This window comes from Uloborus diversus, chromosome 10, assembly GCF_026930045.1.
Source record: "Uloborus diversus isolate 005 chromosome 10, Udiv.v.3.1, whole genome shotgun sequence".
Taxonomy (NCBI): Eukaryota; Metazoa; Arthropoda; class Arachnida; order Araneae; family Uloboridae; genus Uloborus; species Uloborus diversus.
The window spans coordinates 80,666,519-80,687,853 of NC_072740.1; the positions used below are offsets into that span (position 1 = coordinate 80,666,519).

General features: G+C 30.6%; 1 protein-coding gene across 1 annotated transcript in view; it reads left to right on the forward strand.

The window, feature by feature from the left end:
• The first annotated feature begins 13,840 nt into the window (after positions 1 to 13,840).
• Positions 13,841 to 21,335, forward strand: part of LOC129231071 (vascular endothelial growth factor receptor 1-like) — a 32,533-nt gene continuing 25,038 nt past the window's right edge. Inside the window, exons 1-2 of the mRNA XM_054865319.1 lie at positions 13,841 to 13,988; positions 16,785 to 16,889. Coding sequence (XP_054721294.1) covers positions 13,841 to 13,988; positions 16,785 to 16,889 — 253 coding nt within the window. The remainder of the gene's footprint in view (positions 13,989 to 16,784; positions 16,890 to 21,335) is intronic.

A 21,335-nucleotide genomic window follows, 5' to 3' on the forward strand; every position in this document is an offset into this window, starting at 1 on the left:
GCTGGATCAACTGGAACACATTCAGTTTGTGTATGCACTATTCACCAGAATGCAAAATTGATGATGGTTCAGTGTAAGTTACCAGAATTGATTAACAGGGACAAACCAATCAAAACTTATTAAGACTTACTTAGTTTAATGATTTGTGAAATTCCTACAGACAAGTGTTATTTCCGTCAATGTAACAACTGTCCAGATACTAATAATTTGAAATATCTTTTTGAAGATTCGATTGAGCAAAACAGCATTGATACTGTAACATACAAGCAGTGGATGCAAATTGATAATAGGACTGCACTTGAAGCAATAACAAAACAAACTGATGATTTCTTAAATTGTTTGTTTGATAGCTTACCTAAACTGCTGAAGCATTTTTTTATTGCTAGCAAACAATCTGCTTATCTTAGATATATGAAAAAAAATCTGGTTGAAAATCAATGTATTGTATTATGTGATTTTGCGGAGAACTACTCTTTCATTCTACAAGATGCTGCACAAGGATTCCACTGGAACAATGCACAAGCAACGATACATCCTTTTGTTGTATACTACATGGAAAATGCCATGTTACAGCACCTGAATTTAGTTATTATCTCTGATTGCATGTGCCATGATACAGTTGCTGTGCATTTGTTCCGGAGGCTTATGATAGCATACTTAAAGCAAAAATTGCTGCAAAGAGTAAACAAAGATCATTATTTCTCAGATGGAGCTACATCCCAGTACAAAAATAAATCGCATTTTGTAAACCTCTGTCACCATACTGCAGATTTTTCTATTGAAGCAGAATGGAATTTTTTTGCATCATACCATGGGAAAAATGCTTGTGATGGTATAGGTGGCACAGTTAAGCAATTAGCTGCACAAGCAAGTCTTCATATGGTCTATAATGAACAGATTATGACCCCCCGTCAATTATATGAATGGTCTAAAGGCAATATTAAAAATATCGATTTCATATATTCAACAGAAAAAGATTACGAAAAAGAATTAGCATTTCTGAAAACAAGGTTTGAAGAAGCCATAACAGTGAAAGGAACTCAACAGTTCCACAATTACAGACCAAAAACAAAAGCACAGTTTTCGTTAAATATTACTCCTTTTCACACCACACAAAAGAAGAGATAGTAAGCAAACATGATGATGCTGATGATTTGGACTTGAATGACATAGTTGGTTTTGTAACGTGTATATAATAATGAATGGTGGCTAGGTTGTGTTTTAGGAATTGAAAATGAGGAGGTTAAAGTAAGTTTTTTACAACCTCATGGACCTTCTCCATCCTTTAAGTACCCTCATATTCCTGATGTATTGGTTGTAAATAAAACGGAAATACTAACCAAAGTTGACCCTACAACACAAACTGGAAGGGTTTATAATCTCTCAGAATCTGAAAATTCAAAGGCGAGTAAAAAACTACTTTCCAAACTGAGGAGATGAAAGACTTATCTGCCACAAGGTATATTTATGTATCGAATTCTACTTTGTGTTTATACATTTCAAAATTACATCCTCGAAGTTTCTGTGCTAGTTCTGTTTACTAAACTTCAAAGGAATAAAAGATAACCAAAATTTAAGATTTTTTTGAAATTTAAAGGTTTTTTAATTAATTGAACTATTTATAGTTTTACTACAAAATGTTAAAAATATTATTAAAAAAAACTAAAACATGTATATTTTGAAATAAATTTGAATTGTTAAAAATAGTTTTGTGCATTTAAAAAAGTAATTTTTATTTATTTATTGTTTTTTTAATTTTTAAACAAAAATGCTAAGTATCACCATTGCATTATTTGCTATAACTGCTGATCCCATCATGTCCCCACTCTGAAATTTTTAGGATAAATCAAGTAAAACATATTAAAAAACATATATTTTTTTCAAAATTTTTAAAGAACACTAACTTAAAAAAAATTTAAATTTAAAATTAAAAAAATAAAAAATAAATAAATAAAAATGCAAGAAAAATATGCAAGTTGCATGTCAAATTAAAGTTCATGCAATTCTCTTTAAAATGAGCTATTAACCAACTGTATTGACCCCATACAACTAAAATTGTAGCATTTTTAAGTGCAACAGATGAGTAAAAAAACGTGTTTTTTTACGGAATTAAAAGATTAATAACTCATTTACCAAAAGAGATTAATTTTTTTAAAAGTAGACCTGAATTTAGAATGTCAAACCATATAATCCCTGAAATTTTCTTGAAAATCTGAGATGGTAAATTTGAAAATAATTTTTTTTTTTTGGTTGATTTGACATGGAATGACCCATATCCGGGGTTTAACGCTTAAAGCCATGTCTACCACTGCCGAAAATTGTAACACTGAAAGGGATGTGCTGTCTCACAGACCGCTTCTAAATAATGCAATGAAATTTAAACCAGATGCACTTCATTAAGGGTACTGATAAGCAATGGGGGTGTTCAAGGTCACAAAACAAAAAGCTATTCTGAAAAACCATTCAATCGGACTGAAAACGAAATAGGGGTGATCGGATGAACTTTGGAGCGGTCTCCGAGACCGCACCTCCACTGTTGTTAAGGGTTAAAAAGTGGTTTTTGGTTAGAATTTTGTTAGGTGATACAGTATAAAATATAGGAGATTCTGCGAAAGTGGGAAAATTTGGAGTATGTTTGTTTAATTATTTTAAAGATTACATAATGAAAATAAGACAAATGAAGGTGATACTTCATTAATTAAATATTTTGAGGGAAATTTATTTTTTCAATTTTTGAGCCATCTGGATTACTGACAGCCTATGGGACAATATGTGTACTGGAATGGAAGGAAACAGCTGTGTAAGAAAGCAGTATGAAATATCCTAGTCACATTTTTTATTTGATGTACCTTTTGCAGTTTATTGTAGCATATTTGCATATGTGAAGTCATCTGACTCATATATACTGTAATTTCAGTTTGCCTATTATTTCATTTGAATTTTATTTCTAATAATAATTGCTTGCTTTTGCAAAATATTTTTGATTTTTGCTGTCATCATTATAGAACTCTGTTGCATTAAAAAAAAAAAAAAAAAAAAAAAAAAAAAAACCTCTTTCATTCATTTATTAAAATCTCCACACTATTGATGTGGTTGGGGCAGGTTCAAATTTATGGTCATTAACAGTTTCAATCCTGTCTTATATTTTAAACTTCATTTTGTATTAGTCAACAAAAAATAACTTTTTGTCTGCATCCTGCATTAGAGTCAATTCCTACTAATTTTGGGTCAAGAAAAGGGAATATATTAGTGGATTTTTTTTTATTAGCTCTTGTTTTCAAGATACCTAAAAGCTAACTGGAGAAAGATGCACAGCAACCACACATTGATTTAAATGTAATGTTAAAAAGGAAAAAAGACCCTGTGCAATAAATGTTATTAAATAAGTCCTGTTTCATTAAACAATGCTTATTTTTCTGAAAGCAGTGCATGCATTTGGCTTATTGCTGTAAACCCTTCATTTTTGATTGCGCTTTGTACATCAAAGAAGGGATATCTCTTTTAATAGTTCAGCTGTATTAGGTAAGCATTAACTCTACCCAATGACCCTGATATCTGCGTTCCATTCTAAAAATATCTTGGTAAAACCTTTCCTCATGCTCATAGCTTTAGTTTTTTAACAAAATACCCTGGAAGAAGTGAAAAAAATGGAGTTTCAGAGACATATCATTCATCAATGGTCACAAAACTTCTGTAGCTGTTGTTTGTACAACTGTTTTTAGTTCTCTTCTTCTCTGCTGCTTTAAGAAATACTTGTTTTACTTGTTGTTAGAATAACTTTTGCTTCCAGGGTGTTTTTTTCTCCCCTCGCAATATTTTTTTTCAAAAACTGATTTTCATAATTGTAGGTATTTGAAGGGCCATTAAAAATTCGCTCCTTAAACTTAGCTTCAATATATCTTGGAAATTTCCCTCTAAGGTATTGGGAACTTGTCTTTGTTTGCAGCATTCAAAGTTCTTCATAATTCCAACTCCCAGCAGAACAAGCATTGGTTGAAACAGAAATGGGTGAATCTAATAGAGGCTGATTTCGAGCATTTCTCTTCCATTTCAGTTTTCATGTAGCAAGATTTTCTATCCCATCCTGGGGTTGAAGTTTAGAAGATGGTCAGTCCCATGGAGTGTGTTTCTATCTGCGAGGAAAAAAGAGCATTAGTGAGAATTCACTATCCTAGTTTGGCTCTGTATCTTGAAAACTAGAGCTAATCTGAACTTTTTATGGTGATTTTTGTGTTTAGGGAGGCTCCTCCGGAAATAAATATTTTTGGGCCAGATGCATTTTTGGTGTTGAGTAGCGTAATGAATTTATGAGCAGCATATTTTTTTGGTAAAAGTATACAATGAATTTCTCTAAAATTTTTTAGGAGTATCAATGCCTCATTTTACAAAGGAATTCGATGAGAATGTTGTAACAGTGGCTCAAAGCTCCTACTTTGAATTGAATTGCCATGTTGAAGGCATCCCTATGCCTAATATTACCTGGTACAAAGACGGAACTCTCATTTCTAATGTGACTGATGGTGTTTTTGAAGATAATTTCCAAAAGTTAAAAATAAATCGAGTTATTGAAGATGACAGTGGAGAGTATGAATGTAAGGCTCAGAACATTGCTGGTAATATTACACGTAATGTGATTCTTTCTGTCATAGTAGGTAAGCAAAAGCTTTGTATTCTGTACGACATGTTTCTTTGTGCGTTTTACTGACCTTTTAGAGTTAAAAAGAAAAGAAAACTTTGTTTATGAAAGAATGATTTGTAATTTACTTGTTTTTCTTAAGACTTTGATTTATTTTTACTGAGTTAAAGTTGAGAAATCTTTGCTCCTGTAATATTCTTGGGTTGTCAGTCTAGCGTCACTTGAACGCTTGACCTTTCAACAGAGGTGAAAGTTTTCAGTCTTTTGATGAATTTCTGCCTTTTTAATAGTTTTTTGAAACAGTGAGATGAAACAAGATAAAGTTTAGAAAGTAATAAATAATCTGTGAATGAACAATGTCTCAGAGTCTCGGGAACAGTTCATATAAATTAGCTGTTCTATTTAATTTGTAATAATCTGATAATATTGAAGAGAGAACTGCTACTCTCAACCTAATGATGACAATTTAATTATTGTTACATAAAGCGAGGTAATTTTATAATTTTATTTTGTAAACAATCATAATAAACTCAAGTATAAAGTTCTTTTTTAGTTACTTAAAAACTAATTTTGTGATATGCCCCTTTTTTATTTGCAGCATTTCCAGTGTGAGAGGTTTTGCAACCTTTGTCCCTGGCTTGCAAATAGTGTTAAGTTAAAATAAGCTTAAAATTCAGATCTGGAAATTTCTTACTGCAGAGATTAGAAAATATAAAATCTCCTTGTTTTGAAACATCAGGCATCATTTTTTTTTTTTTTTGAAGTTTCGGAAAATAATGGAATGTGCTCTATTTTTTAAAGTAGAATCTCAACTAAACATTGGGCTTCAAATGTCATTTTATTACTTAATGCTCATGCATAAAAACTTTTAGATTATGTTAATTGTGAAATAAATAAATAGCTCCCTTTGTTCAAGAGAAGTAAATAGTCCATCAATGTTTTAACGCACAAAATTAAAGGACTGCATAGCAGGGTTGGAAGGCTCTGGACACTATTGTAAAAACCAAGGTAAAAACCCTGGTTTTTACTTTCCTGTCCAAAACCCCTGTGTCCAAAACAGTCCAAAAGTGTCCAAAACTATATTTTTTAGACAAATTGTATTTTGTGTGAAAACGTCAAAAAACAATAAAATGTACCAAAGCAAAGTTTTATATTCAACATTTATTCAATGTGAACATTCAACGTATTTCTGCAGCTGATTTTAATTTAGTTGTTATGTTACATAGAAGTTGAATTCTTGATTAAAATTTCAATTTGTATGCATGAGCTTATTTATTACTATTTTTTTGATAACTAACCGAATTTCCCTGTTTATGCATATGTGCAAATGAAAACAGGGTTGGCAAGGTTTTTACCATCCTGTTCAAAACTCTTGTGCCCAAAACTGTCCGAAAGTGTCTAAAACTATTTTTTGAAAAACTGTATTTTGTGAGAAAATATCAAAAACAGAACAAGATGTGTCAAAATTATGTATTTTTTGACTATTTAATATATTTATCCAATGTGAATATTCAAGTATAAATATATATGTAACTTATTTTACAGCTGATTTTAATATACTTATATAGAAATTAAATTCTTTATTAAAAATTTCAATTTTTATTCATGAGTTTTTTTTCCATAATTCAAATTTTTTGACATTTATGCATGTATGCAAAATGAAGTGTTCAAAATACAACAATTACTTAAATTCAATAAATTTCAATTTTTTGTAGTTACCAAATGTATTATATTAAAAATATCAACTAAAAAAAGAATAGCACAAGTATAAAAAAAAAAGTTTAACCATCAATTTCTTATTCTTTAATCTATGATTTGAAAAAATACTTTTTGTTAAAACATCATGTAAAACTTACTTGCAAACCCCATTAAAAAAAGTAAGTTTTATTTTATTTTTGCACCTAAATATTGCACATTTAATAACATTCCTTTGAGTTATAAATGGAACTGAAATCAGTTGTCTTGCTAGTGTTGTGAATTTCTCTTCATAAATCTACCAACTGTTACGTAAGGAAGTTTTTATGTAATAGGGTTATTGGCAATTTTTTTTAAGTAAAATATTTTTTAAAGAACATTTTGGAGAAAACTTATTAAATACTCATTAATTAAACCTCACTCATATATACATTTATGTTTTATGAATATTGCAGTAGATACAGATTGGTTAGATTACAACCCTTTAGATTTAACACACTTTTGGACAGTTTCAGACACTTTTGGACAGTTTAGGATGGTAAAAACCACCTGTCCTGTCCTAAACCAGTTTTGGACAGTCCAAAACCCAACCTTGCTGCATAGGCATACACATGTTTCGTACTCGTTAAATTAGTCTTCAAGCTTCTCACAATTTTTCAAACAGATGTTTATTCCAGTTTTGTTTAGTTTGTGCAGTGTTTGCCTTGATTCATTGGCGTTTTATATGGTGATGTGTCAAAAAGAATCCATCCAGCATACCTTTCCAGAAGAATCAATAGTAGTTGATGCGAGAATTACAAGTTGCACTAACCATGATGAATCACCACATAATTTGTTTCATGTGGGGATTATAAAATTCTATTTTCTTTCTAAATTCATGCAATTGTTTGTTGCTCCTTCATTATCAGAAAGAAATGTCCAAAATTATGTTGTAAAACTTTGTACATTAGCAAGTTTGTTTGCTTTTTTTTTTGTGCCCCCACTCCCTTTTTTTGTCCCGAAATGACATGTCTGCTTTATTATACCATTGCCTATGAAACATTGAAATGAATTTTAAAAAATTAAACTTATATAGATTTTAGGTAGATTCCCCCCCCCCTTTTTTTTTCAATCATCACATTTTTTCTTTAAATTCAGTTGCATCAAAAAAAAAAAAAAGGAAAGAAAAAAAAAGGCATCAATAACACAAAAAAAAGTTAAACACCAATGTTAAAAAAAAGCTTTTAATCCTACTATTTTATTTCCAAGCCAGAAAACGGGTAACATTACAGTAAACTCCCGATTATCCACAGAATAAGATGGCACAGTAATGGCAGATAAGCAAAATCATGGATAACCCTCAAGTTCAGTGAAAATGATGGAAATGTATGAAATAACTGAAAAAGATCACTGACAGTCACATACATTTAAACTATAGCTAAAACAATAACTGTGTGTAAAAAATGCTTTTAAAAGCTCATTATTGCAAACAGATTACACATGTTCGCAGATAAATCATGCAAACTGATTAACTGCAACAGATTAATTTTGGTTGCACAAAAAGCACATTGAGGAAGGGTGGGGCATTGCTTCAAACTGGCCCGGTTACTGGTTTATGCAGGCAAGTAGTGTAAGATATAAAAATCAGTAAGTAGGGTTGATCTAAAAATCAAGTTCCAACTAGTCAAGTTTTGGTGAACTTGGAAGGTTTGATATCACTGAAAGGGAGGGGGAAAAAAGAAATAGGTTTTGCACATGTTAAGTTAAAATGTGTGCATTCAGTTAGTCACCGCTGAAAAAAAATCCTTTTTTTGAAAGTGTGAAAGGTCGCGGATAATCCGCCCAGCGGATAAGCAGCCCACTAATAATCAGGAGTTTACTGTATTGTGCTATGCTTTAAAGTTTTCATACTGTCCAAAATACTGATCATTAATTCCAAGTGACCCAAAAGCAGTGAGGGTAAATAACTATTTTGAACTGGATAATTAATGCTCTTTTGATATGGCTTAGTTTGCAATTTGAAATTTTCACCTCTTGCTAATAAAAAAAAAATTGTTGTTTTAAAAATTAATTTTCAAAAAATTTTAGAGGAAACGCAAGCTTTTTCAAGCCAGTACAAATCAAATCAAGTCTTCATGCATACAGCCATTGGAATTGTAACTGTTTCATTCATTATTTCTGCATTGGTCTTAGGATTTTGGTTGCGTCGTCGAAAGGCATGTATGAAATTCTCTTTGCTTGCTTTTATTGCAAATGCAATACATCTTGTCTTCTAAATGAATTAAGAATATATATATCTTCCAACTACCTTTTACTTCTAAATTTTGTCAATTAGTAAGTGTTTAATGACTCTTAAATCTATACTAATAATATAAAGCAGTAGAGTTTGTTTGAAAGTGCTAATCTCAGGAATTACTGGTTCAAATTGAAAAATTCTTTTTGTGTTGAATAGTCCATTCATTAAGGAAGACTGTAGGCTATTTTACATCACGCTGTGACTAATAGAAGTGGAGCAGCAATAAAAAATGTTGTGAAAACGGGAAAATGTATATCCTAATAAAAAATGCTTGGAACGCAGAATATGTGTAGCTATAGTGGCTCAACCGAAAAGCATGGGTTTCGTGATCCAGTGGGCATAGGTTCAAGTCAGCCATAAGGCATAACCGAGGGTACTTTTTAGAGAAAACCCTAAATAATGCTAAAAATAATTTGTAAATATATATATATATATATATATATATATATACACACATCAATGTCTTATTAACTAATAATATAAAGCTAAAGAGTTTGTTTGTTTGAACGTGCTAATCTCAGGAACTACTGGTTTGAATTGAAAAAATCTTTTTGTGTTATATAGTCTATTTATTGAAAAAGGCTACAGGTTTTTTTTTTTTTGAAAATAAGATTGACCGAAATATTTGTGTTTGCAAATTAAATGTTTAATTAATTGTTTAGTTCTAAATTGAATTCCTAATAGATGGCGGAGTAAGTTTAGTTCTATGAATTTCTAATAAATGGCGGGGTAAGTTAACTCTTCGAGAGGGCGATGGCCGATAGTATCGATAGCTGCGAGGAACCATGCCCATGCTACGCTGTTGTGATCAGCAAACAGGTTTTTGAATGCGTTTTTTTTTTAGATGTTCAGGTATACATAATTTGATTTTGTAGGGTTTTTCTATTATGTTTTGTTTTCCTTATTTCTTCAACTTTTGTTTTTGTTCTTATATTTGAAGATAGATACTTATCTAAGTAATTTGATTTTCCGTATTATTCAATTGTGATTGTTCTTTATATTTTTTTTATTATAGCATTGTTTATTTGGCAAAACACTTTAATTACAGGGGGAAAACCGCTTCGCTCGCTAAAGGGTAGGGTTATGGTAGGACGGTTGCTTGGTGCATTAAGCGATGAACTATGTAGTTGAAGGATTATTTTGAGTTTTAAAGCTAATGTTATTGGTATGTGTTTTGGTGAATAGTTTTAAATTCTAAAGATACTTTAATAGGTCTTTTGAAAAGGTGTGTATGCATTTTAATTGAAGAAAAATTATCATTTCACATCAGAAGGGGATGGGGGCATGGAGTTTTTTTGTTGAACGGACTTCCTTTGACTTCTTAGCACTGGCATCACCATGGGAGTACTGCTAGTTTAATGTAAAGGGAAAAAATTCAACTTTTCAGTAGGAAACTAGAAACAAGAATTGAATTTTAAATGCACTTTTGTACAGAAGTAATCATGAGTTTGTGCTTGGAATACTGTGAAACTTCTCTCGAACAACCTCTCCTTTCCTGACAAATATGGTTATTAATGAAAGTTGGTCGCTCTTAGAGGTTAATTTTCGAACTTGCAAGAAACAATAATACTATTAATTAAAATCAATTATATTCAGTTTACAGTATATTAGGACATTTAACTAAAGGAACTAAAACTTTTCTTTTTAATTTTTAATTCAAAATATACTTCTAACATTATTTTTCCATTAAGAAACTAATTGGCTTTAAAATATGAGAGCTCAAATTCTTAGACTTTTCTAAACTTTTGTTTCTAGCTTAGCTTTTAGCTTCAAAACTGATTTACTAATGTTCTGATCATTAGTGCAGCTAGGACATTGTATCTTAATTGTTTGAATGAGCTAAAAATTGATTTTAACTACTTAAATGACCTAGGAATGCCCCCAGCCCATTCATAAGTAACCAATAAATTTCAAGAAATAACCTTTTGGAAAACCAAACTAAACTGAGGCTAAACTATCAGCCTCCCACAATGATGGATGCATGCCTGACCTACCTACCTTGCATTCACATGTTTCACCTTAGCTTTCCAAGGGTGAAAAAAACTATGCCCTCTTTCTTGTAACCCATTTACCGCCACTTTTTAAAACCCCTTCTGGAGGAACGGATTTTACATGCTTAATTCAGTTTCTTTTCACTTTCATAAGGAAGAAATGTCTAGGATGTGTGTACAAACTAAATGAAAGATTGCTTTCTTTCATCATCTCTCTTTTGGTTTTCGCAAATGGAAAATTCCTTTGTTTGGTCCTGAGTTTTGCAATTTGCCAGTCATTGTGAAAGCTTTTGATGGTCTCTTCTAGAAATTTTTTAACATGGAGCTGATAGAAGAGAAAATTGGTGCCTTAGAAAACTGGTCGTTATGGAGTTGGTGGCTGTATAGAAGTGATCCCTAATAGCAGTTTTACTGTATAAATAGTGCAAAATAGATGCCTTCTCTGATTTTATATATTTATTTTTTTACATATGCAACAAAGTAATGCAGTTTTTTGAAGATGAACAATGTTTCTTAGTTGATGGATATTGTATCTCAATCATTTTTCTGTCATAGACAAAAGTAATTCATTTTGTTTTTCAAATATGTATCCAATATTCATCCAAGCATTCAAAAATAGTAGTCATAAGTAAAAGCAGGGAGCCAATTTTTAAAAAATACTATCAAACCTCACTATGATGAATTCAGGATATAGTGAACTTTAGTATCCTATCCAAAGTCCCACTTCTTTAATGTTATTTTATACCCTTTAAGAAGACAGCAAATAAATTGGACTCAGAAACTGAAATTTCATATCCAGATTTTCTGTTTCGGTTATCCAACATTCAACTTGTATGAACTGTTACTGAAAATTACAGTAATACCTTCACAATGTTTAAAATATCTCTCTTCAAGCTCATCACCATAAACTTGGGCATAAAATTTTCAAGGAGCACATTATCCCGTCTTTCTCTCAGTTAGAGCAAACTTCTGTTTTTTTTGCCTCTTCCCAATTCTAGGAATCAACTGCTGGGGAGTGCTTGTTCACCCAGCTCTTATCTGATTCTTGAAATTCACTAATCTCTAAACCTTTATTCTTGTCAAATCACTCCTCGAAAGTTAATAAGTAGAGCAATCCTAGTTTTTTTTCTTTTTACAGTAGCTCTCTTTATCATTCAATTCATATTGAGTGGGGATCAACAGATATTGTTTTAAGAGCAGCTAGACATTCCCTGAAAATAGCAATTTCTGTGAAAGGAAAAGCATATTTCATTGAGGATAAAGTTAAAATTACCAAATGTATTGAAGATGGCAGCAATTAATAGGCACTCTGCGGGGAAATATATTTCTTAAAATCTTGTTTCAAACATTTGGAAAAATTGAAATTTATAGAAAACAGCATGTTTTAGCAAGTTATCAAAAGAACAACACATTTAAAATTTCTTTTGGAATTCATCATTTTGTTGGAAAAATCATGCAGACAATTGACATGAGGAACAATTCACAACTATTTCCGACATGCAGGTCTTTCAAAGGATGTGCTATTGGAAGGAAAATACAGCATTGTAAATTATGAAAATAATAAAGAAATCATACCAATACCTCTATAACTGTAAAAGCATGGTGTAAACATGTTTTCAAAGGACATTAGTGAGCACTTCAAGTTTTGTGATGATGAAATGTGCACCTCTGGTGCTACTGTAGATGGTATGGCATCTTAAGTAAATCAAAAGAACAATACTGAAGAAAATTGAGGGGACAATATTGAAGAGGAAAAGTAAATTTTGGTACTTTTCATCTAAGAAGTTAAATCAGCAGCAAATATCCTGAACATTTCTGTCTTTGTAGAAAATGTGGACCATAGATATTGGATTATGTACTAGTGTTTGATAGATTTAATGAACTACTTAAAATTGAATTGTACTGAATGAAAAATTTCTTCCCACTAATTTCTTTTATAGAAAGTAGAAATTAAATCCATTTTTTTCACAATTCTATTCTTTTTAAATATTTAATTGACTTACTATTTGTTTAGGTAATGATTTTTAAGCAAACTATGTACTATAATGATCACAAGCATAGCCAGAACTCTTCTGGGGGGGGGGGGCAAAAAAGTCCTTACCTGTGTTTTCATTAGAGGTGGGCAATATCGTTCTTTTTAATAATCCTTTCATTAGAGGATCATTCATTCTTTTGATCCGTTCATTCAACTCGTTCGTTTAAAAAAGTTGCAGATCTGTTTGCACGACATTCTCACGTACATTCGAAATGTTTCATTAGACCCGTAATATTCTTTGAAGGAAAAATAACTAAGACCACCTAAAAGTAAGAAAATATTCCCATGAAAAATAAGTCAAGAAAACTTTATTCAGGTTTAAATGTACAAATCATTATGATTCATTTTGTAAGATATTTCTCAGTTGCCGAATATTAAGATATGTTATCCATTCCAAAAATCGCAGACTCCATTTCAGGATGTCACAAAATCAAGTTATTAAGCTTTATTATGTATAATTCACTATATAAAAATTAAATAAACTTTGATGTCAGAAAATTTGTAACATTGAACTTACATGAACTAGTACACTAATTCTATATAGAAATATCATATCTCCAAGTGTAGTATGGTCACAGGTAAAAATTAAACAAAAAATAATTTTGAATGTGTACTTAAAGTTACATTTGAAAAAATGTAAATCACAAAATAAATAAAAGAGATAACTACAAAAAAAAAGTATGAAACAGGCTATAATATAAAACACGAGAGTAAAGAATTTTTATTAAAACTATGTACATTAAATATACATTAACTTAACAAAAATATTAAATAATTAAGCATCTTGTTTTTTTTAAATAAAAACAGGCGTAAGTTGAAAGAAACCAGAGGTGGCGAGTGGGGCTTATAAGTGCGGGGGCAAATTTTTTTAGGAAGTTAGACTATTTTAGGCTGACTGACACAAAAATACTGACGCATAAAAAGTTCAACATTACATGCTGTATGTGCATTTCAATGTAAAATAGAGGTATTAAATAAATTAAAAAAAAGTTTATTGAAAATTCAAAAGTTAGGTTCATCATTTGAACTTAATATCAGTTTCTTGTAAAATGTTTGCTACAAAACACAAAGCTGGCTTTTTCAAATCAGCACGCTGTATTGTTTATTTCTCAAATTAACAAGTCTCTTTTATGATAAATCATCAATTGCTACTATAATCAAAATTAAATTTATTGTACTAATTTTTTTTGGCAATATTTTTAAAGGATATGCAGCGCAAGTTACAAATATTTAATCACCAACTATTTCAAGAAGGAAACATGGAACTATATGATCCTAATGCTCCATTAAGTGATCAAGTTGATCTTTTACCATATGATGAAAGTTGGGAGTTCCCTAAAGAAAAACTGAAGCTTGGTATGATGTATAGGTTTTTTTTATAAGTGTGAAACAAAATACATTACATTTGGTATTAAATAGCATAGTTTTCTAATTTAAGAAAGATAATTTTATAAAAATCTGAAGTGTGTATTCCTTTTATGCCTATTAAGAGTCATTTTTTAAAAAGTTAGACACCTTGTGATAGTTGGAACCTTTGATTTTCCTGAAACTCTCAGGACATCTTAGTAGAATTGTGACAAAAAAAAAAAAAAAAAAAAAAAAATGAAGCTTCTTTTACCTTTTTTTAGTTGGCTTTTTAGTAGAGGTGAAAGTTTAAGATCATGAATTATATGATGCTAAATACAGTCAATTCGCAATGACTCGAATCTCAAGGAACTGACAAAAAACTTCAACTTATCGGAAGTTTGACTTACCGCTAGTTTCCGTTTTCGACATTATTAAAAACCATAGAATATTTTAATCAATATGTACATATAACAAACCAAATTATGAAACTTAAAAGTTTTTAAGCACAAAAGTTTTTAATCAAATATATTGAGAGAAAAAAATCAAAAGCATGGTTTTGATTTCAATACTGCTGGAACCACTTGAACAGAGCTGATTTTACTTCAGAAAAGATACACATCTTCATTCGTTTCAAATTTGGATTCATGGATTCTACCGCTTTAGAAGTTTCTCCTTTTCTTTTAATATCATTGACATACTTGCTTAGACATTTTAAATAGTAACAAAAACTCACTTTGTCTCTCAGGAACTTATCAGCAAATGATTGAACTAAAGAATGAAGGGTAACGCATCTTAACTTAAGTCAGCCTTTGAATAAAGGTACAATCAGTTGACTTGACAGCTTAAAAGCAAAATTGTATTTCAGCAACATGTCAAAGTATAAACAGTACAGTACAACAAAAGAAAACAAGCTAACTCATTTCCGCACCTATAACTCCTTTATTGCACATTGGCTCAGTGCTCTTCTTGCTTTAAAGGTCTTGCTTTAGGGGTTTAGAAATTGCAAGTGAAGGTCAATTAACTTTCTCTTATAGTCATTTCTTTTTTTTTTTCTTTCGAAATAAATTTCGAGTCATCTTCGAAAAAACTTCAAGTTAAAGGAAGTTAACTTCGAGATATTGAGAATAATTTGCATCAAATTAAAGACAAAGGGGTCGGGACTTGATAAAAACTTTGAGTTATAGTAATATTTGAGTTATCGGACTTCGAGTTATCACAAATTGACTGTATATGGCTATTTTGCTTCAATAGCAATTATTGACCCATGCCAATTTTTTTAAATGTGGATGTTACTTGATACTAAGTACTTACTAGTATAAATAATTTGGTGGCTCACCCACAGCTTTGAGAGCAAAGGTCAATTGAAAATGCTATTTTTGTTACTTTTATCTTGTTTGTGTCCAGATGCTAAGGCCATAAATGACCATCAGAAATAAATATAAGATAAACTACTCACCAATATATAATACTTATAAAAATATAAAATTGCATAGGTTGCTCATGGGTTTAGTAGTTAAATGGTTTGAAATATGAGTATTTCCAAAAGAAAGATCAAATTTCAGGGTGAATTACGTTGTATTCGACAGGTCAATAACTTTGAGCCACTGCTTTTGTTATAGTCCATGTGGTGTAGTTTTACATACAGTTTAGAAATTCACGGTATCTGATCAACATTTTAAATTACATGGACTCAAAGTTTATAACTTTTATTTCTGAAAAACTATTTATTTTTTTCCACTTTTCTAATTTTTGCAGAATAATTTCAAAATTTCATGCAATTATTTTGAGCCACTTTTCCTATTAGTGTTAATAAAACTACATTATGTTAACCTAATTCCGCCTCCCTGCTATTGTCCTGCATGCAACATTAGTGGCAGTGATAGGCAAGTACAAACAAGAGCGTTATTTTTTCCTCCGATTAATCGGCAAATTTTGACCAATTGATGCAGTGAGAAGCAAAGGGATGTAAGTGGCAAAATTAAAAATTTGGAGATAACCAGTACAAATGGTAGGAGAACCTCTCCTCTGTCTTGGAGCAAGAGCTGGTACTAGTAGCCCTGATAGGTGCTGCTATACAGCATGATTTAGAAAAACTTTTCAATGGAAGCCTACCTAGGACCTTATTTTAAAATGCGTTTTACTCAAAACTTGAAAATGTCCTCTTACATCCCTTCGCTTCTCACTGCCTCAATTATAAATAATCTGCAACCAATTAATTAGGGCATCTCTAATTGTATCAATTTCAATTAATTTGAGTACTGAAACAAGATATTTCTGTTTACAGTATCTCAAAGTTTTTATGTTTATCAGAAAATTATTGATGTTGATTATAACGTTGTTTGCTTGTTTCGCAAATGTATAAGGTAGTAATACAAAATTTGCTCTACCCTTATCTAACCTCCCCCCTGTCTGCTTGTGCTCCTACCCTCTTTATTCAATATGTTTCTGACAATAATACTAAAACACATTCTTATCTTGATCTGTACATAATCCTAAAATGAAACATTTATTAAATTTTAGCATTTAAAAAATATTACATTTGCTGAAAATAAAATGTCTAAAATATTTACTTACGAGAGTATGTATTTCATCAAGCTAATTAAATAGACTTAAGCAATTCTATTCCCACTAAGCAAATTTTATTCCAATTAAAAATAAGTGATTTATATATATATATATATTTTCCATTCAGTAAACTCATTTTCTCTCAGTAAACTTTTTAATGTTAAACCGAGCATTAAAACAGCCTTATTGACAGTTTCATAATACCTGCTCTCTAAATTTTATCTTGTTGATTTCTTTTAGGTAGAACAGTAGGTCAGGGAGCATTTGGAAGAGTTGTGAAAGCATTAGCTTTTGGCTTAAATGATTATGAAACCTCAACAGTTGTTGCTGTTAAAATGCTGAAAGGTAATTAAGAGTCATAGAAAAAAACTTTATTTATTGGTTAAAATAAACAATACCGTTTAGTCTTAGAAAAAAGATAAACAAATAAATGTTTTTAAAACATAAATTTAGGTTTCTTGATATAAACGAAAAAGCTTATAGTTATTATGCTATATACTTTTCTCTGATGATTTAATAATTAATATGTATTCCTTAAAAGTTTACAAAAACTAGAAAGTTCCTAAAAATGGCCTTAATTGAATTGCCTTCTGAGAGACAGATTATGTAAATCATTGGAAGTATTTAATACGTTCTTTTTTTATTTGACTAATTTATTGGATGATTTTAAGGACAATTGACAGTTTGGTGTCCTGACTTTTTTTGTTCAATTTAATGCTGATTAAATTATTTTTTTGAAATTGCATAAGCATGTAGTGAGGCATTGTTTTGCATTAAATTCATTGCATTCAGTGCCTTTTTTGAAGGTTGTAACTAACAAACTTTTTCTATTACTTTAGTTAGCTAATAATGGAAGTTTCCTTGACTAGAAAGTTTGCATAAACTTTATCTTTTTTGTATGCTTTCAAGCAGCTTTTTTATTTTTTGTGCATTAAAGAAAGAAGTAATATTTGTTAGTTAAACACAGCTGAAAACAGCCCTGCAATCTTACCATCATAGACTAAATTAAGTGCTTGGTTTATTAACAGCTTCATATTTATTATCTTCACTTTTATTTGGTAATCAACACTCTCATCTCTAAAAGATAACGAGCCCGATCAAATAGTGATACTGTTACAACATGCCTCTTTGTTTTCGTCACAACAAGCCCTGCGATACCTCATTTTGAACTTTCAGCAGTAGTTTCCGAAATGTTGTCATGATCAACAAATGAAATCCATAGAATAACAGCACAAAATATAAGTGTTTGGATAATGTTGGAAAAGTTTTGACATGTCAATAACCTTAGTGGCAATGGCAAGTCTAATGCAGGTCACAAAATTTACCTTTGCTATAGAAAAAAAAAGATAAATATTTTTATCTTGAAAAACTGCTCAACACTATCAAGCATACACAGCACACTGAGACAATCAACTTGCTTACTCACATGAGACAACAGGTGTTTGTAACCTGTCGGTTCAGTCAGGGAGGCCCGATGGCACAACTAACCCCAATCTATCTTATATCTTTTATTTACAAAAAAGTTTCACTTTTAATCATTTTATGCTTTGATTCCTTTGGCTGATATATCTTATTTATTATATGTAACATTAAAAAATATATATACTGTTATGAAGGTTTCATGAATATGTCTTAGGTTTAGAAATTAGGTTTTAAGATTTACAATGGAGACTCTACCTAGTGATGAGGCTACAGGAGTGATTGCAATACTGGTATACTGGTTATACTCAATACTGGTATTTTGAGTAATTTTGCAATATCAAGATACAAGTATTTGCTGAGGTAAAATACCGGTATTTTCAGTATTAGCTGAAAATAATAGTTTCAATTAGAGAATTTTCAATTGAACTTTTGAAATATCTACTTTTATTTCAGATGTAAGTTTCTTTTTCTATGATATTGAACAAAAATCAATCTTTTGATGTAAAAATTTGGCTTCAAAATCACAAACTAATTAAATAACGTTAAACAAAAGTAGAGGAAAGATTGCAAAATGATGCGGTCATTACTAGATGGTAAGATGAATCGTATTTTCATGCGCTTTTGTGCAATTTGTTCTTTTTTTTTCCATTTCCCTGATCCCTCACTTTCCCTTTTGGAAAAGTTAAAATCGAGTAATTTTGAATGCATTTGTCCCATGAAAAATTTATTCCAACCATATTGAAATAATACTTTGATTTTTTTTAAAAATATATTTGTTTCAACTGTACTAAATTTTGACAAAAACTTGTTCTTGAAAGCATAACAAATTGTAATTTGTTGTCACCAGTATTGGTTTGTTGTCCTGTCTCGCTGTTTGGTTTTGTACTTGGAAGATAATATTTTGAAATTATATACGTAGTGCCTTAAATTTTGCATAGAGGTAAAGCTTAATCAATTGAAACATACTTTGAGATATTTACGCAATTATAATTGTAATGAATTTTGAAGAGGAAAAAAGTGAAAACGAATAAGAGAAACAGAAAAGATCAAATTTAGTCACTTTTATCTTAAATTTCAAACCAAACTGCTGATAAAAAGCAAACACAAATCTCTCCTGTTCAAGAGACAATGATGCTAATATTGGAAAAGTATCGTCTCTCGGAAAGAAATTACAACTAGCTCTATAAATTTAAATAATAATAATAATAACGCACACAATACAAAAGAAAAAAAAAACACACACACAAAAGCAGTTATCCAAAAATAGCAATAAAAAAAGACCGAATTATTTGAGGGTGTAGACTTCTAGACAATAAGAAGCGATGAATCACACATTTTTAACAGTATCACCGGCCTCTGTGATTTCAGAAAGAGTACTTTCAACTGCAGGGAAGTTTAGCACTAAATTGAGTGCAAGGCTTAGACAATTCATTAAATTATATTTCATTATTTTTTACTATTATTGATTTTTTGAAAATGACATCAGTTCCTTCATTTTATATTTGTTCACAATACATTTTCATAAATAATACAATTTTTGTACAAAATTATAAAGTACAGAAACCAAACAATATGTTTTCAATAATTTTTTTATTATTTCAAATACCGGTATTCTGGGATTACTTTTTAAAAATACCGAATACTGGTCTTGAATTTTCGGTCCGGTATTGCAATCCCTACTCCATATGTTTGTAGAGAGATTTTTATTTCATAATCAGTTGTTTTTCTGTTGGCTTTAGCAATCTGAATCAACATCCTTTCTATCCTTGCAGTAAATTTATTTTTACTACTGCGTTTCCCCGACTCTATGATTTATATTTTCACATTTGAAATCCAACAATCTTTTTATTCTACACACAGATGCTTGCAAAATTTTTAGTTTTTCAGCAGTTTCTCGTTGTATAAAGTGATTTTCTTGGATAAGGTACTACTAGCAACTAGTTTTCTAGTAAATATATCACTTGCTTCACTCATGATCGCGCAATAATCCTTTGACAAAAGAAAAAAAGCTACCGAACATAAACTAATTAAAGCTGCGAAAAGAATTGATTTAGGGATGAAATGATACTGATACCAACCTGCAAGGAAAGAAAATAAAAATACTAGCACAACAAGCAGATAATTTTTAAATGTTGCTTTAAACTCGATTGTTAATCAAACACATATTTTATGCCATGGAAACAATGTCATTATTTTGGATCAAATGCTTTTCTTTCTAAAAATGCCAACATTTAACAAAAAACAATACCCGTGAAACTACTCTAAAGAAGTATTAGTCATTGCTAGATGGTAAGATGAATCATATTTTTGTGCGCTTTTGTGCAATTTGTTTTTTTTTTTTTTTTCCCATTTCCCTGATCCCTCACTTTCCCTTTTGTGGAAGATAATTTCGAGTGTAATTTTGAATGCATTTGTCCTGTGAAAAATTTATTCCAACCATCAATTGCAGTAATAATTTATGATTTTTTAAAAAAAATATTTGTCCCAACTGTACTAAATTTTGACAAAACCTTTTTCTTGTTGGCATAACAAATAGTAATTTGTTGTCACCAGTATGGTTTGTTGTCCTGTCTCGCTATTTGGCTTTATACTTGAAAGATAATATTTGGAAATTATACAGTGTCTTGAAATTTTGCTTAAAGGTAAAGCTTAATCAATAGGGAAGTTTTTGATTTTTCAATTTTATTTTTATATGATAGAGTAACATGTATGAACATCATATGTGAAAAAAATTTTGCGATACGATAAGTAATTTTTTTAAAATTAATTTTTAAAGTTCAAGCACTTGTGAGGTCAAATGGCATAGGAAGTGACGTCATGCGCTCTTCCGATAGGGGAGAAGCCGAAGGTCACGCTTTTGACTTCGAAGACGAAACATAAAAGGCTTATCTCCTCGCATTTAACTCCTCGCGTTTCTGGAACATTAAACCTCTCATCCTCTCGGAAATATTCGAATATCATCATTGATGTTGCTTGAGGAAGATTATTTAGATTGTGCTTTAACGAAGCCGGCTTCTATAGTGTGTTCAAAAGGATTATTGAATTTCTAAAAAATAAAAATATCAGCGCGCTCAAAATGTCCCTAGCGAAAACAAGGAATCTCTGGCGGAAGGCTGCCCATTCTCGCCCTGTGACGTAGGCTCGTGACGTTTCAGAAGAGTGCACTTTTGCGCGTGGATTTTTAAAAATTCATTAAAAATCAACCACGGTGTTTTAAAATTCGGCGATGGTGAATTTTTTAGTTTTGAGGGTCAATTAACAATATACAATAGCCAAAATATGAACGTTTCATAGGTTGTAACTTCCCTATTGAAACATACCTTCAGATATTTACATAATTATAATTGTAAAGAATTTTGAAAAAAAAAA